We start from the raw sequence: 15,597 nt of genomic DNA, 5'->3' as shown, positions 1-15,597 counted from the left end.
GAGTATCCTTTACCGAAGCCGTTGGACCATTAGTCACGATCGGCTGAACTCGACACAAAGAACGAGAAGAATAGAGACAAAAGAACTCCTTTGTAGAGCAAAGATAATAGGAGACAAAGCAGCTGTGTACTTGCTCTTTTTTTTTCTCACGGTCTAAAATTCAGAATTATCAGTTTTCGGAGCACCATAAGTAATTTGTTATCTCTTAATTTAGTTTAATTTATATAACAGAACATAACGGAACATTTCACAAAAATTGTATTTAAATCTAATCGTTGTACCTCTAAGAACAGCCGATTCCAAGCTACAAACAAGCTTCAAAACCATTGCCTGTTTAACACCGTCGAGGAATGTAAGTACGCAGCTGCTCTGTCTCCTATTATCTTTGTTCTGCAAAGGAGTTCTTTCGTCTCTATTCTTCTCGTTCTTTGTGTCGAGGTGCGGATATTGTTCATTTGCCCAATCAAATTGCAGCTTGTAAGAGCTGCGTACTGACCCAAGAATGTTGAATTTTGTAACGCAAAAGACTTTCAACATTACCAATTCGATGTATATTTTTCATAGAAAGGAATATGTCAGCATATGTCTGTGGATTTAAAGTAATTCCCAGTGGAAAAACAGCTAACTGCTCATCCCTTCACCGGGAGCTTGCTCGTGATTGGTCGGCGCTGAATGGAGTATTGACAGATTGCCACATAATCGCATTTATGTTTACACAGCTTTAGCAGCAAATAACTTTGCTATGAGTTTCGCTTTAATCTGCGTGCTTTAAGAAGCTATTATATCAACGAAATTCATCGTAGAGAGTTCATGTTTAAAAACATTGTTTTAGTCGATAACTCGAGATGAATATCGTGTCTGCGATTTTCGAGAGTCCTTTTTGCCAAGTTAAAAACTGTTGTGTAATAAAAATCGCATATCAGAACGTCATACGACTTTGAAAAGTATTTCCTTTCGAACAAAACAACCAATATAATTTTCGCAGACACGATTTTCGTTTGTGTTATGAGCTGATTGATACTCTGCGATTGAGCCAGTTTAAAGTGGTAACCCTGTGGTCCAATAGCTTGATATGTTAACACTCGTCTTGTCAGTTTTTGGGGCGCACATCATACAGTATTGACAAAGCATGTATCAAGAGTGTCTGTGTCCGATACGGATAAACAGTTACGAATTTTGATTATGTTTCTTAGATGGAAAAATCACGCTTTGCAGATATTTGTAACTTTTGCTATTTAAGGGACATGCTTTTGTCAAAAATAATACAAATATTCCTTGCAGATGATTTCAGTAGAATATTTTCAGCAAAAGCATTGACTAGTTTTATTGCCGGGGGCGGACGATCTTTAGCACAAAGAGTAAGTAGCTCAATCTTTTCTTTATTCAATTTGAGCTTGATATTTGTCATCCAGTTATCGATGTCACGAACGCATGCTTCAACAAAAATTCGTTTGTATTACTAGGGTAATAAAGGCTAATGAACGCTATTCACGCTATTCACGCTGAATACATTAGAGCAGAGTATATAAGATTAGTGAATATGAATAAATTATTGAATTGCTCAACTTAAGCGGGGTGAACGGTAAATGCTTGGTCTGCTCTAAATTTATATCGTTGTTGTACCGTTTCGATTAATTTTGTTTTAACTCTTCTACCATTATCATTTTCTTGTTTCTATGAATACTGTTTCATTTAGATGGCTGAAGTATAATATCTAGTAGCAGTAGCTGATGTTAATGTTGTTCCGGGCGAGGAGCCGGTAGCCCATTTGCTCGGACAGAAGAAGAAACAAGACCACCCGCCGCAAGGCGGCCAAAGGCCTAGGTCATAAGAATAACCGAAGGTTTTGGAGGTGATATAAGTTGGTTTCTCTTTTCTTCGTTCTGCGTTTGTGTTTTTTGAAATTTTCAAACACGGTTTTCTCATTATGGACTCAGTCGCCGCGGGTACTTAATCGTGGCTCCTTCGATATTAATTTTCTCCTGTAAACGTTTTATATGACAAGTGTATTACGAGCATCAATATTTCTTTCAGGCGGGGACGAGAGTTCGTCACGCGAGACTATGTACAGGCGGGGACGAGAGTTCGTCACTCGAGTCTATGTACAGGCGGGGACGAGAGTTCGTCAAGCGAGGCTATGTACAGGCGGGGACGAGAGTTCGTCACGCGAGGCTATGTACAGGCGGGGACGAGAGTTCGTCACACAAGGCTATGTACAGGCGGGGACGAGAGTTCGTCACGCAAGGCTATGTACAGGCGGGGACGAGAGTTCGTCACGCAAGGCAATGTACTGGCGGGACGGGAGTTCGTCACGCAAGGCTATGTACAGGCGGGGACGAGAGTTCGACCAGTTGGTGCGAAATTGGTGCGATCTCAATCTAATTAACGTGGATGAAAGACCTCACTAAGACACTTCATCTGTATGAGTTTGGTTTGATTCGGATCAATTGCTATTGAATAAGAGCCAATTGACACGAGTGGTATTCTGTTAATTTCTTCCTGGGAATTGGTGCGATCTCAATCTAATTAACGTGGATGAGAGATCTTACCAAGACCCTTCATCTGAGTAAGTTTAGTTTGATTCGGATCAATTGCTATTGAATAAGAGACAATTGTCACCAGTGGTATTCTGTTAATTATTTCCTGGAAATTGGTGCGATCTCAATCTAATTAACGTGGATAAGAGATCTTACCAAGACCTTTCATCTATATGAGTTTAGTTTGATTCGGATCAATTGCTATCAAATTAAAGCCAATTGTCACGAGTGGTATTCTGTTAATTTCTTCCAGGAAAATAAAGCGATCTCAATGTAATTAACGTTGATGAAAGATCTTACGAAGACCGGGATTAGGGCAAATCAGTGACCCATACTTTTCGAGCACGGCGCCCTAAACTTGAAAAATATGTAAATATATTATAAATATTTTAGTAGGTTAACGTCTAATCTTGTTACTGGAAAAATATCAAAAGTGTTCTATTCTAAGTGTTCTATAAAGTTATGGTGGTAAACGCAAAAAACCGTTGGAAATTGGGGCAATATAGTATGTATTGACAGCCTCATTATAAATAAATTTTCACCCCTCTTATATCTTAGCATAAATGAATAAGCGCCGCATTCCCTGAAAGGCGCCCTAAATGTATGTAAATAACACCGCGATACTCAACAGAAAACCAAAGAAACCCGTGGAGTTTTAACCCGGAGCGACTTTTAGTTTACAAAAAAACATTACTTTTTAAGTATTTTTTTTTTACCCCTCGAGGTCTCAAACCTCGTTACCAAGTGACTTAGGTAACAGGAATGAAATAGTATGAAATGAACATTTACTTTCCCAGGTCGTAGTTATGAGGGTTCACTCACGCTTGCAAACCTTCCAACGTTGCACGAGCGAAGAAATATTGCATGCCGGCGGTTCGTTTCCAGAATCAAACCACAGAATCCTCTTTTTCCTATCATTAAAGGGCGTCGCATTACACATGATTCAGGGTATAACCTCAGGTCTAAATCTACATCGTATCAGAGGCCTATCAATACGAGTCGTTTCAACGAGTTCGTTACTGTTAAATATGCTGATTACATTTAAATGCACGAGCGAAGAAATATTGCATGCCGGCGGTTCGTTTCCAGAATCAAACCACAGAATCCTCTTTTTCCTATCATTAAAGGGCGTCGCATTACACATGATTCAGGGTATAACCTCAGGTCTAAATCTACATCGTATCAGAGGCCTATCAATACGAGTCGTTTCAACGAGTTCGTTACTGTTAAATATGCTGATTACATTTAAATTAATTGTACTTTGTTGTAGTGCTTACTTGTATCTCTGACTCACCTGTAATCCAGCCGATACTTCGAGAGGTTGAATTAAACTTATTATTACTTTCATGTTTCTCATAATAGCGGAGCCAAGCGCGGCTGCAGGCCGCGCGCGTAGCCCCATAGGCATAGAAATATGGTATAGGTATGCGACTTGGTTTTTGTGGTCATCGCGCGGGTACCCTGTGGTGTCACTCGCCAGCTAGTAAATTTAAGCAAGTAACAGTTCACATTAAAAAGCGAACAGAACCACAAGAAAGCGACCAAAAAAAAAAAAAAAAAAAAAAAAAAAACAATGCAAGGTGAGTTTCGGACGACGATTTGCATTGTCTATTGAGGATATGACAGATATTAGGCTTTTTGTTGTCCTTTTTGTATGCTTTGAGAATGCGAGTACTTAACTTAGTAATCAAATTATTTGAGCATGACAGGTTTTGTTTTGACATTCTTCGTTTTATCTATATTCTTGATTGTGTTGAATAAAATACAATACAACAAAAACTGGAATTCGTCTTTAATAAGACTTCTTCAGGGCAGATTGATTGTGTTGAGATATTTCATAAAGGCTAACCAATATCGTGTTGCATTTGTCAAATACTGCTAAAAAAAGACCGTTCTTGTCTTTTTATCCTGTGCTCTTAGTTCTAAGAAGATACATATCCTTAGAGGATACAGCAGCTTTTTCAACTTACAAGAGAAATTTTCCTTACCAAGGATAAAAAACCCTATTTTCTATGTATTGTTGTTATTGTCTGCATCTTGCATCTCATGTGTTTATTCTTTTTTCAAATAGTTGTGGAAAATTAGTTAGATTATAAATGGCTTGATAAAAAGATCGTTTTGAAAGAAATAATAAATAATTGTTTTCACTCTTTAATGAACCAGGAACTGCCTGAGGGCCAAGATGAATGCTAAAGACTGGAAGACATGAGAATAAAAAATCATGTCTTGAAGAGAACAGTAGGATGTTCTTATTCCTAGTCATTTGATAACCCACACCCATGGTCCCAGGGAAGGGTGGGGGATTAAACTTTAATAAAAGCCTGTTTCCAAGTTAAGAGTCAAAAACAGTCAATACCACCACCTCTCTTGACATATTCTGGTTAAAAAGTGGTCTAAAACCCCACATTAACCCCTGACTTCTGCGGGACCAAAAGAGAGGTGGCGCAAATGACTAGTTCATTACTATGTGATTCAGCAGTACACACTCATAGGTTTTTTTAGAACAAGATACTTATATAATATAAAACTTAAAACAAACTTTTGCTTTTTAAATAATAAATCTGTGAAGAAAACAGTTTTCTATCAACCTAAAGATGATGGGAAGGGGGTTATTTTAGAAAAGTACTGAATATAATTATCACATTATTGTTATTATATTTTCTTTCCAAACATTTAAGGAAGATTTATATTTCTTCCTTTTTCTTCTCCCTGTTGACTATTTTTATGCAATTGATGCTCTTTGCTATTTCCCCTCTACACCAAAAATAAATTAATGAACTGATTTGATTTTTAAATTAGAAATTTTCATTTATTACTTTCACTTATATTTTCTTTTTAGGATTTTCTTTCCAAGTCTCTTGCCCATTACATTTATTTTAGATGTATAGATTTATTTCATTGAAATAGTTAGATCCAGGGTTTCTCAAAACACCAAAATAAAATGCATTACTGGATGTATATTTGTAGATATTAATTCCCATGGGGATGGAAAATCACCACTTAAAATGGTACATTAAATCTTCAGCATTGCATCTTATCTAAAATTGTGTCTGACACTATATTCCATCTTTGAAATCCTGTTTCATCCATTGTTCTTCGCAAGAACAAAGCTTGTCAGAATGTAGCTTTACAAATGTACATTAATGGAACTTTTATTAAGGGGAAGAGTTTTTTAGGGCAAGATACTTAAACTTTATAACACTAGCAACAGCCTTGTTCTTTTTCAATAATTGAATTCTGTTCACATAGCTTGGATAGCAAAGACATGGCCTCTTTAGAGGCCTGTGGTGGTGAAAGGGTTAAGATAATGGGAAAGGGGAAATGTCAAGAAATGCTCAATCAAATTATTTTAGTTACTGTTATATTTTTTTCACCAAACCTTTCAAGTTGAGTCAATTCACTTTATATCTCCTCTCCCGTCGATTATTTTTTAGTCAATTGATATTCTTTGATTCCTCTCTACCCCAAACATAAATCAATGAAAGGGTTTGGTTTGAAATTAGAAGTTAGCATTTTCAATCTGTTTTTTCTTCATTGCATTCATTTGGGAGTAGGCCACCAACAACTGTTGTCGCCATTATCCGGGCTCCCTGTGTTAGAGGCCTGGTTCCGAGCTTTGCGCGGTCGCATAGCCTCGTGCAAAACGTTTTCAGTTCGTCGATAATTTCCTGGAGTTTTTTTATTGGAGTTTTTGACCTGAATCTAATGAATATTGTATGGATTTGTTTTTGGATGGATTCCGCACCCGTGTAAGTATCATGCGTTTGTATAATTAGCGGAAATTGCCATAATTTTCATCTTCAGTATTTGTTTATTTCAGCGAATCTCGTGGTAATTCGTGATAATTTTGAAGTTGAAACTCGTGTAGAACTTTACCCGTGAATATCGACAAGTGGAAAATAAAAGTTGTGTTCATATCCAGAAGCATCTCATCTATCTGACCTATCTGAATTACAACATCATTCGACGGCAGAGTAAATGAACACTGAGGATTATTATCTTGGAAACATGAGTGAAAACGAAGCTAGTAGTGAAGTCGAACGAATAGAAAGCAAGAAAAGGTCCCTAGGAGGCTACCTAGGGCGCGTGAGTATTCACATGAAAGAGCTCAAAACTTGTCTTGATGATCCCTCTAGAGCCAATGAAATACAGACAGCCTTGAATGAATTACAGTCGGCTTTGAATAACTATGAGGACTGCTATCAGTCGTACATTTTGGAAGAATTGGCAACCGATGAATTCAACAGAGTGAAAGAGAAATTTGAAGAAACTCGTAATGAGTGTGAAACTACTACTAAATTGGCAAATGAACGTTTGAAGAAAGGAAAGTCAAACTCAACTAAGTCAAGGCTGTCTAGTAGGTCTAGGAAATTAAGAGAGAAAATAGAAATGAAAAAGCTTCTTTTGCAACAAGAAGAAGAGATAGCTCAGCATCGAATGGATCTGGAACGTAAGAAAATAGAATTGGAATATGAACAGAAAGCGAGAGCATGTAAGCTCAAGTTCCAGGTTCAAATCGCAGAAAAGGAAGCTGAGTTATTAGAAGAGAGAGGGAGTGAGTCTGATAGTTGTGTGTCAGAAGAGTATAAAGGGGATGTAGGGGTCATGCCACCCATGTCTCAAGAGGAAAAGCTAATGAAATGGACCGAGCAATGTGACCCCATTCCTGATAATCCTAGACCAGACACACCTAAGCTAATGGAGGGCCCTTCCCATCCTAAAGACCCCATTCCTGAGAGAAAACCCCAGATTAATGACCAAGAAGCCCCCCCTAGTAGTTATAGGAAAACCCCGTTTGGTTTTCTTCCCGTGAACAGTACTGATATCATGTTAAAGCTGACCATGCTCCAAGCCATGCAACCTGTTAAGTTCTCTGGGAATCCAAGTGACTTTCCTAATTTTAGGAAGAGATTGAGAGATAATTTAGAAGATGAAATTTTAAGTGATTCACAAAAGGTTGAATTCCTACCGAAGTTCCTCTCGGGGGAGGCTTTTGAAGTTGTGGAAAGGGTTTCCGGTTGCAGCTATTCAGTGATAGTTGATATTTTGGAAGACCGATATGGGCAGCCAGCGACCGTCGCTGCTTCTTGTATTGACAATTTGACCAGAGGCCCAAGATTGAACAATCATGATTATAAGGGACTGAGGGATTTTGCAGAGCAACTTGAATCAGCCTCAAAGAAACTTGTTGGGGAATATGCTATTGAAGCCAGTACCATCTCAAACATGAAACAGATAGTTAGAAGGCTTCCCCAGTATTTAGTAAATAAATGGGGTGATGTATCCTACAAGATAAGAGAAAAGGGGGGTATCCCTAAGATTTCAGATTTGGCAGATTATGTGAAGAGGCAAGCAGCCATAAAGAATGACCCAGGTTTTGTTAACCTAAGCATGAGTGAGAACAAGGGTGGTGGTGATAAAAGACCCGAGCAGGGTGGGAAAGGCAAGAACTACCAGAAACAGACTTCTGTCTTTAAAACAGACATGGAAGGCTCACCCCCTGAAACTACTATGGGTAAACAAGCCCCAATTAAGACCTGTCCTTGCTGTCAAGGAGAACATAGGCTTTCAGACTGTGCAAATTTCAAGGGAAGGGACTTACCCGGCCGTTGGCGACTGGTAAAGGAGAAGAGATTGTGTCATATATGCCTTAGGCCAGGACATATGAGGGACAGATGCCATACAACCATTTTTTGTAACTGCAAAAGTGAGCGAAAACACCACACCTTGTTACATAACCCCCCTAGAGCTAAAGATGACCCTCCCAAAGAACTTAACTCGAGCGCAGGGGAGGGGACGACCGAGGGACCCCCTAGAAGAGACCATGCTCAGGGCACCCGGGGTGGGGAGCCACACAGGCAAACCGAGCAATACGCAACATTTTCTGAAAGAGCCACAAAAACGGTGTTACTACATGTTGTACCAGTTAAATTGATTGCCCCAAATGGGAACTCTCTGACAACGTATGGGTTACTGGATAATGGCTCAAGAGGAACTATGATAAGCTCGGAGGTTTCAGCGAAACTCGAACTTAAAGGTCATACTGAGGAAATATCCATCACCACCATGATGGGAAGTAGTAAGGAACAGATAGAGGTTGTGGAGTTTGAACTGCAACACGCAAGTGGTGAAGGGGATATAATTCCCGTAACTGAGGGTTTGGTAACGAAGAAATTCAATGTCAACGAAAAGTGTCTTCCTAAAGATATTGACAGAGAGGCACACCCGCATCTGAGGGATATTGAGATTCCCTCGGTAGACATGCCTAAGGTTTCGGTTCTGATAGGAAAGGACGTTGGCTATGCGCATGAGGTGTTTGAAGTGCGTAGACCAGCGACGAAAGCCAGTGATTTGAAGGCTTTGAGAGGTCCTCTTGGATGGGTAATTACAGGAACCCTTCAAGGGGAGACCTCATGCAAGGAAGTAAACCTGAACTTTGCTGATTATAAGAAAGAACTTCAGCATCAGATTGAGCGGTTCTGGGATTTGGAGAGTTTCGGTACAAAGAGTGTTGGGACGGACAAGGGATCCCCAAGTTTTATATCGCACCATCTGTCCAGGGAAGACAGGAAGGCTATCGATAAGTTGGAGAAGACCATTACTAAGCGTGATGGTCACTATGAAACAGGCCTCCTGTGGCGGGATGATGATGTGACCCTACCTAATAACCGGAATGAAGCCGATAAAAGACTGAATAGTCTGAAGCGTAAGTTTTCACGAGAGCCTGGATTGGAGGAGAAGTATCGAGCAGCCATGGAGAAGTATATCACTAAAGGGCATGCACGCAAACTCAGCCCAGAAGAAGCACAAGAGACTGGACCGAGAACTTGGTACTTACCTCATTTTGCAGTGACGAATATCAACAAACCTGGTAAGCTGAGGATAATTTTTGATGCTGCATCAGAGTACCAAGGTACTTCGTTGAATAAGAACTTGTTACATGGACCTGATTGTACAAACAGCCTGACTGGGGTGCTCCTACGGTTCAGGGAGGACAATGTTGCATTGGTAGCTGATATAGAAGGGATGTTCCTTCAGGTCGGAGTTAGAGAAGAAGACCAAGATTCTCTGCGATTTCTTTGGTGGGACAAAAGCTCTGATGACCCTCCAGAAGAATATGCCATGAACGTGCATGTCTTTGGGGCAACCGACTCGCCTTGTGCAGCCAACTGGACACTCAAGAAAACTACAACTGACAATGCTGGTGACTTTGGAGATACCACCATCGAAACTGTCCTGCATAATTTTTATGTGGATGATGTACTAAAAAGCGTAGACACGAGTGCGAGTGCAGTCACGCTTGCGAACGAGTTAACCGAACTTTGTGGTAGAGGAGGGTTTAACCTCACAAAGTTTATGAGTAACAGTAGGGAGGTCCTTGCTGAAGTGCCTATCGAGAAGAGGGCAGCACCAACGCTTGATTTAGATCTTGATGAACTCCCAGTCGAGCGGGCACTTGGAGTTAGATGGAACGTGGAGACAGACACCTTCGGGTTCAAGGTGAGCAACACTGAGAAGGCTGATACTATGAGAGGAGTACTATCGACAATCAGCTCTGTCTTTGACCCTTTGAACTTTGCTGCACCAGTGATAATGCGTGGCAAGCAGATCATGCAAGCCCTATGGAGGCGGAAGGCACCATGGGACGAGCCGCTCAGTGGAGACATTCTGCGTCAGTGGCAGACATGGAAAAGGGAACTTGTACGGCTTGAAGATTTGTCCATCCCCCGATGCTACTTCAGCAGGCCAGACCATGAAGGTGTTGGACTACAACTCCATCACTTTAGTGATGCCTCGGAGGCAGGATACGGGTCAGTAAGCTACTTACGAATCGAGTACCCGGACGGAATGGTGGAGTGTGCTTTCGTCGCCGGAAAGTCAAGGAATGCACCTATTAAAGGCTCAACCATCCCAAGGCTGGAGCTACAAGGAGCCCTACTGGCAACACGGGTGGACCAAGCAGTTCGCCGAGAACTGGACCTGAAGCCTGACAGAGTCGTGTTTTGGACTGATTCGATGATAACACTTAACTATATCAATAATGAAACCCGCAGATTCCAGACGTATGTAGCCAACAGGGTTACAGAGATTCGCGAAGCGACTAATCCTGACCAATGGCGACACTGTCCGGGAAAACTAAATCCTTCCGACGAAGTAAGTCGAGGTCTAACCATAGATGAGTTTCTCCGGGATGAGCGATGGCTTAATGGTCCGAGTTTCTTGAGAGAGTCAGAAGATCAATGGCCAGATAATAAATTTGATTCCCTGTCTGAAGAAAGTCTGGAGATAAAGAAAGAAGTGTTCTTCACTGACCTGGAGCCAGGAGATGGCCTGGAAAAGCTTCTAACCGACACTTCTGATTGGATGAAGACCATTCGAAAGGTTGCGTGGGTAATGAAGTTTGTGGAGTGGTTGAAGATAAGAAAGCATGCAAAGCCTACTGAAAAGACACCTGGAGAGTCAGAGAACAAGCTAAGTCCAGACGACATAGAACGCGCCAAGCGACGAATAGCTGTACTAGTACAGCGGGAAAGTTTCCCTGAAGAAGTGAAGGCTCTGAAGGCAGGAAAGGAGGTGAATGTTGCTAGTGCTATCTTGAAGCTTAAGCCGGTCATGAAAGGCGATGAAGTTATGAGAGTTGGAGGAAGGATCTCGATGGCACCGATGAGTGATGATGCCAAGAATCCCATGATATTGCCGAAACAGAGTCATATCACTACTATCTTGATCCGCCACCTACACGAAAGCAACGGTCATTGTGGCGTGGAACAAGTACTATCCCTGCTGAGAGAGCAGTTTTGGATTGTGAAAGCGAGAGTGGCCATCAAGGCTGTTCTTGGAAGATGCATTCATTGTCGCAAGCAAAGAAGAACTACTTTGAAGCAAGAGATGGGAGATCTACCTAGAATTCGGATGATCCCTTACGAGCCACCCTTTACGTATACAGGTATTGACTATTTTGGACCGCTATATGTTAAGCGAGGAAGAGGAAGAGTGACTGAGAAGCGCTGGGGAGCTATCTTTGTTTGCATGAACTCCCGAGCAGTTCATCTCGAGTTAGCTAAGTCGCTAGAGACGGATGATTTCATACTCGCTCTGATGAGGTTCCTGAATCGCAGGGGCCATGTTGTGGAACTGTGGTCGGATAACGGGTCCAATTTTGTGGGAGCTGATCGGGAGATACGTGAACATCTGGAAGGAATGGATCATGACAAGATCGGACGTGAGTGTTCTGCGAAAGGATGCAAGTGGATCTTTAATCCACCTGGAGCCACCCACATGTCAGGCGTGTGGGAGAGGATGGTGAGAGTCGTCAAGCGAAGTCTGAAGGCGATCCTGGGGAAGAACCCCCTCAACGATGAAGTGCTGACCACCGTGTTTACTGAGGCAGAACGTATCGCGAATTCAAGACCGCTAACCCGGAATCCAGAGAATCCTGATGATGAGGATCCTCTTACGCCCAATCACTTTCTGAACGTGCGACCTACGATGAATCTTCCTACGGATACGGATGAACGGGCAGATAAGTACAGTCGGAAGCGGTGGAGACAAGCGCAATTACTTGCTAACCACTACTGGCGTCGCTGGTTGAAAGAGTACATTCCTTCCTTGCAAGTTCGAAGCAAGTAGAACAGGAAACAGCGAAACCTACACGTCGGAGATATAGTGCTCGTTGCGGACGACAACGTTGGACGAAACAACTGGCCTCTTGCGCGCGTGATTAATGTGTTTCCTGGCGTGGATGGATTGGTAAGGAGTGCAGAGGTGCGCGGTAAAGGGACGACCTACAAGCGCCCGGTAACCAAGTTGTGTCTGCTGGAAGCCGAGGATGAGGATGTCTAGATACGGATCGGATTGGAGACTCAAGGGACAGACGTAGATAGTGTAATATAGAACGGACATTAGCGTTATGACAATACGTTTATAGTTATGAACCTCCTCCGCAGGAGTTCATGGGGGGCGGGATGTTGTCGCCATTATCCGGGCTCCCTGTGTTAGAGGCCTGGTTCCGAGCTTTGCGCGGTCGCATAGCCTCGTGCAAAACGTTTTCAGTTCGTCGATAATTTCCTGGAGTTTTTTTATTGGAGTTTTTGACCTGAATCTAATGAATATTGTATGGATTTGTTTTTGGATGGATTCCGCACCCGTGTAAGTATCATGCGTTTGTATAATTAGCGGAAATTGCCATAATTTTCATCTTCAGTATTTGTTTATTTCAGCGAATCTCGTGGTAATTCGTGATAATTTTGAAGTTGAAACTCGTGTAGAACTTTACCCGTGAATATCGACAAGTGGAAAATAAAAGTTGTGTTCATATCCAGAAGCATCTCATCTATCTGACCTATCTGAATTACAACAACAACAAGGCCGCTATATGGTAAAGGGGGGTGCACCAATATGTAATGCATGAAAGGAGATATATTTTTGGATTTTAATTTCAAGACATTTTTCTGAATATTCGGTCCAATAAAGGAGAGAATCGCCACTAAATTAATACATAAAAATCACAGTATGGCACCTAAACAGTCTAAATATATTATTTTGAATCTTTGGAATGCTGTTACATCCATGACATTTTCTGCACAAGGGCAAAGCTTGTGGGAGTATTGTTTTGATCAAAAAAAAGATATTCATATTGGAACTTCTATGATGGGACATAAGAATTTACCATTAGACTCTTGACAACTTTGACAGCCATATCCACACCAGGAATTGTGTTTGTTAACTTTGATGTACTGCATAATTTAAATTATTGAATAAGGCCTGGATCCATTTGGTTGGTACAATAAATAACTCTCAGTAGAGAGCAGGATCAAGATCCCCCATTAATACCTTTGATTAGTCAACACAAAAGGTGTTTATGCTGGCTCCGCTTATAGGCAGTGCCTAAATCTATATATTATAGAATTGAACACGAACACTTTTGATATTTTTCTAGTAACAAGATTAGACGTTAACCTACTAAAATACTTATAATATATTTACATATTTTTCAAGTTTAGGGCGCCGTGCTCGAAAAGTATGGGTCACTGATTTGCCCTAATCCCGGTAAGATCTTTCATCCACGTTAATTAGATTGAGATCGCACGAATTTCCAGGAAGAAATTAACAGAATACCACTGGTGACAATTGGCTTTAATTCGATAGCAATTGATCCGAATCAAACCAAACTCATACAGATGCAAGGTCTTCGTTAGATCTCTCATTCACGTTAATTAGATTGAGATCGCACCAATTTCCAGGAAATAATTAACAGAATACCACTGGTGACAATTGGCTCCTATTCAATAGCAATTGATCCGAATCAAATCAAACTGATACAGATGAAGGGTCTTGGTAAGGTCTTTCATCCACGATAATTAGATTGAGATCGCACCAATTTCCAGGAAGAAATTGACAGAATACCACTCGTGACAATTGGCTTTAATTCGATAGCAATTGATCCGAATCAAACCAAACTCATACAGATGAAGGGTCTTAGTAAGATCTTTCATCCACGTTAATTAGATTGAGATCGCACCAATTTCCAGGAAGAAATTAACAGAATACCACTCGTGACAATTGGCTTTAATAGCGCGTTAGCCAAGAGTTAAAAATAAATATTACGTCATGCGCGCAAAGCAGTTTGGGATCGAAGTGCGGACAAACACAACATCCAACATTCTTCATCATGTCATGGCTGCCAAAAAAGGAGCAACAAAGCATTGTTGTTTGGGAAAATGCAACTCTGACTCAAGGTATTCTGAACGGCTGCCAGAAAATGTTTATTTCATTCGTTTTCCAAAGCCAGGAGCATTTAAAGATGGCATGACTGACTGGCAGAAGCAACAAGAAACGCAGAAAACTGAGAAGTTTAAGCGGTGGATTCACGCTTGCGGTCGCAAATCATTTACATTGTCGCATATCAAGAAGAACACATACATCTGTTCCTTGCATTTTGTTGGAGGAAATGGACCAACAGTTATAAATCCAGATCCTATCATCGCTACATCCTCAAAAGAAACAACTTCAAAGGTTAATAAGACAAGGAAGGCACCGAAAGAACGAACTTTATTACTAGGCCACCCATCATCAACTCGAAAACGAAAGCTAGGAGACGACACGGGCCTATATGATAACAACTTCGAGAGTCAAGATGAAGATGAATCGTGTTCCCGCGATGACACACAGTTAGAAATTGATGATCAAAATCTGGAGCCATTTCAAAAACATCAGGAAACACAAACTGTGTATGATAGGCATATCCTAGGGGCAAAGGTGGAAACAATGATGCTTAGGAACAAGGTAATGTTGATTGAAGACGCTAAAACTGTTAAAAGTGTTGAAAATCTCATGTCAGCTGATGTTATACTTGCAGATGAAAGCAAAAGTAAATATTTTATTGGCTTATTTCCAAGAGAGTTTGACATTTTATATGAATTTCTTGGCCCGGCAAAATTTGAATTAGCATACTGGAAACATCGCAACAGTGTCAAAAAAGTAGATGTGCAAGAACAGAAAGAACCAAAGTGTTTGAGTATAAGGTATCAACTCTTTATAACACTCCTAAGACTACGTAGAGGTTTCAATTATGTTACAATGTCTCATTTTTATGGAGTGAGTGCAACTTACTTAAGTAATATTTTTATCACATGGATTATGTTTCTGTTCCATCATTTTAAAGACCACGAGGACTTGATGTTTCCTGAGAGACATGCATTTCACAGAACTAAACCTGCAATTTTCAGGAAATTCAAAAACATCAGAGCATCTATAGACTGCACAGAGTTCAAATGTGAGGTTCCACGTGATTATGGAAAACAAGGTAACATGTATTCAGCATATAAGCACCATACAACTATGAAATGCCTTATCGCTGTAAATCCAAATGGAGCTGCAGTGTTTGTATCAGATCTGTTTGAAGGCAGTGCAGATGATGTTAAAGTTTTTCAGACCTGTGGAATTTTGCGTGTGGATTTACAGTACAAGACCTGTTATTGCCATTGCAAGCAAAAATATTTATTCCTCCATTTCTTGGTAAACGAGAATCATTCACTAAAGAGGACATTGTTCTAACAAA

At 40.8% G+C, this 15,597-nt stretch overlaps 3 protein-coding genes and 1 long non-coding RNA gene across 5 annotated transcripts in view; 3 read left to right on the top strand and 1 right to left on the bottom strand.

Moving 5' to 3' along the window:
* LOC5510814 (phospholipase A2 A2-actitoxin-Cgg2a) overlaps window positions 1-15,597 on the bottom strand; it is a 74,329-nt gene that overhangs the window by 6,378 nt on the left and 52,354 nt on the right. The window lies entirely within an intron of this gene.
* On the top strand, window positions 174-3,879 carry LOC125560659. Its single transcript, XR_007306733.1, has 2 exons — window positions 174-1,852; window positions 2,035-3,879. It is a non-coding gene; the product is annotated as an uncharacterized LOC125560659 (long non-coding RNA).
* LOC125560738 lies at window positions 6,110-12,167 on the top strand. The gene is made up of 2 exons (XM_048723067.1): window positions 6,110-6,286; window positions 6,358-12,167. The coding sequence occupies exon 2, from the start codon at window positions 6,516-6,518 to the stop codon at window positions 12,165-12,167; it is 5,652 nt and encodes a 1,883-aa protein (XP_048579024.1). The 5' UTR covers window positions 6,110-6,286; window positions 6,358-6,515.
* On the top strand, window positions 14,058-15,469 carry LOC116617374. Of its 2 annotated transcripts, none has more exons than XM_048722683.1 (2): window positions 14,058-14,822; window positions 15,202-15,428. In XM_048722683.1, exons 1-2 carry the CDS (start codon window positions 14,148-14,150, stop codon window positions 15,214-15,216), a joined length of 690 nt encoding a protein of 229 aa, XP_048578640.1. In that variant the 5' UTR covers window positions 14,058-14,147; the 3' UTR covers window positions 15,217-15,428. The 2 variants fall into 2 exon arrangements, with proteins under 2 accessions (XP_048578640.1, XP_032235943.1); XM_032380052.2 differs by having other exon boundaries at window positions 14,059-14,822; window positions 15,266-15,469.

The sequence above is a fragment of the Nematostella vectensis genome, chromosome 15 (genome assembly GCF_932526225.1).
Source record: "Nematostella vectensis chromosome 15, jaNemVect1.1, whole genome shotgun sequence".
In the NCBI taxonomy this organism is placed as follows: domain Eukaryota; kingdom Metazoa; phylum Cnidaria; class Anthozoa; order Actiniaria; family Edwardsiidae; genus Nematostella; species Nematostella vectensis.
Note: the sequence above shows the minus strand (reverse complement) of the source record. Positions and strands in the feature narration are given on the sequence as shown.

Bases quoted from the DNA above. Each gene is read 5' to 3' on its own strand.
- LOC125560738 (XM_048723067.1), top strand. From the start codon at position 6,516: ATGAACACTGAGGATTATTATCTTGGAAACATGAGTGAAAACGAAGCT.
- LOC116617374 (XM_032380052.2), top strand. From the start codon at position 14,148: ATGCGCGCAAAGCAGTTTGGGATCGAAGTGCGGACAAACACAACATCC. The intron at 14,823-15,265 runs GTAATGTTGATT...TGCAATTTTCAG, and splicing joins CAATGATGCTTAGGAACAAG to GAAATTCAAAAACATCAGAG.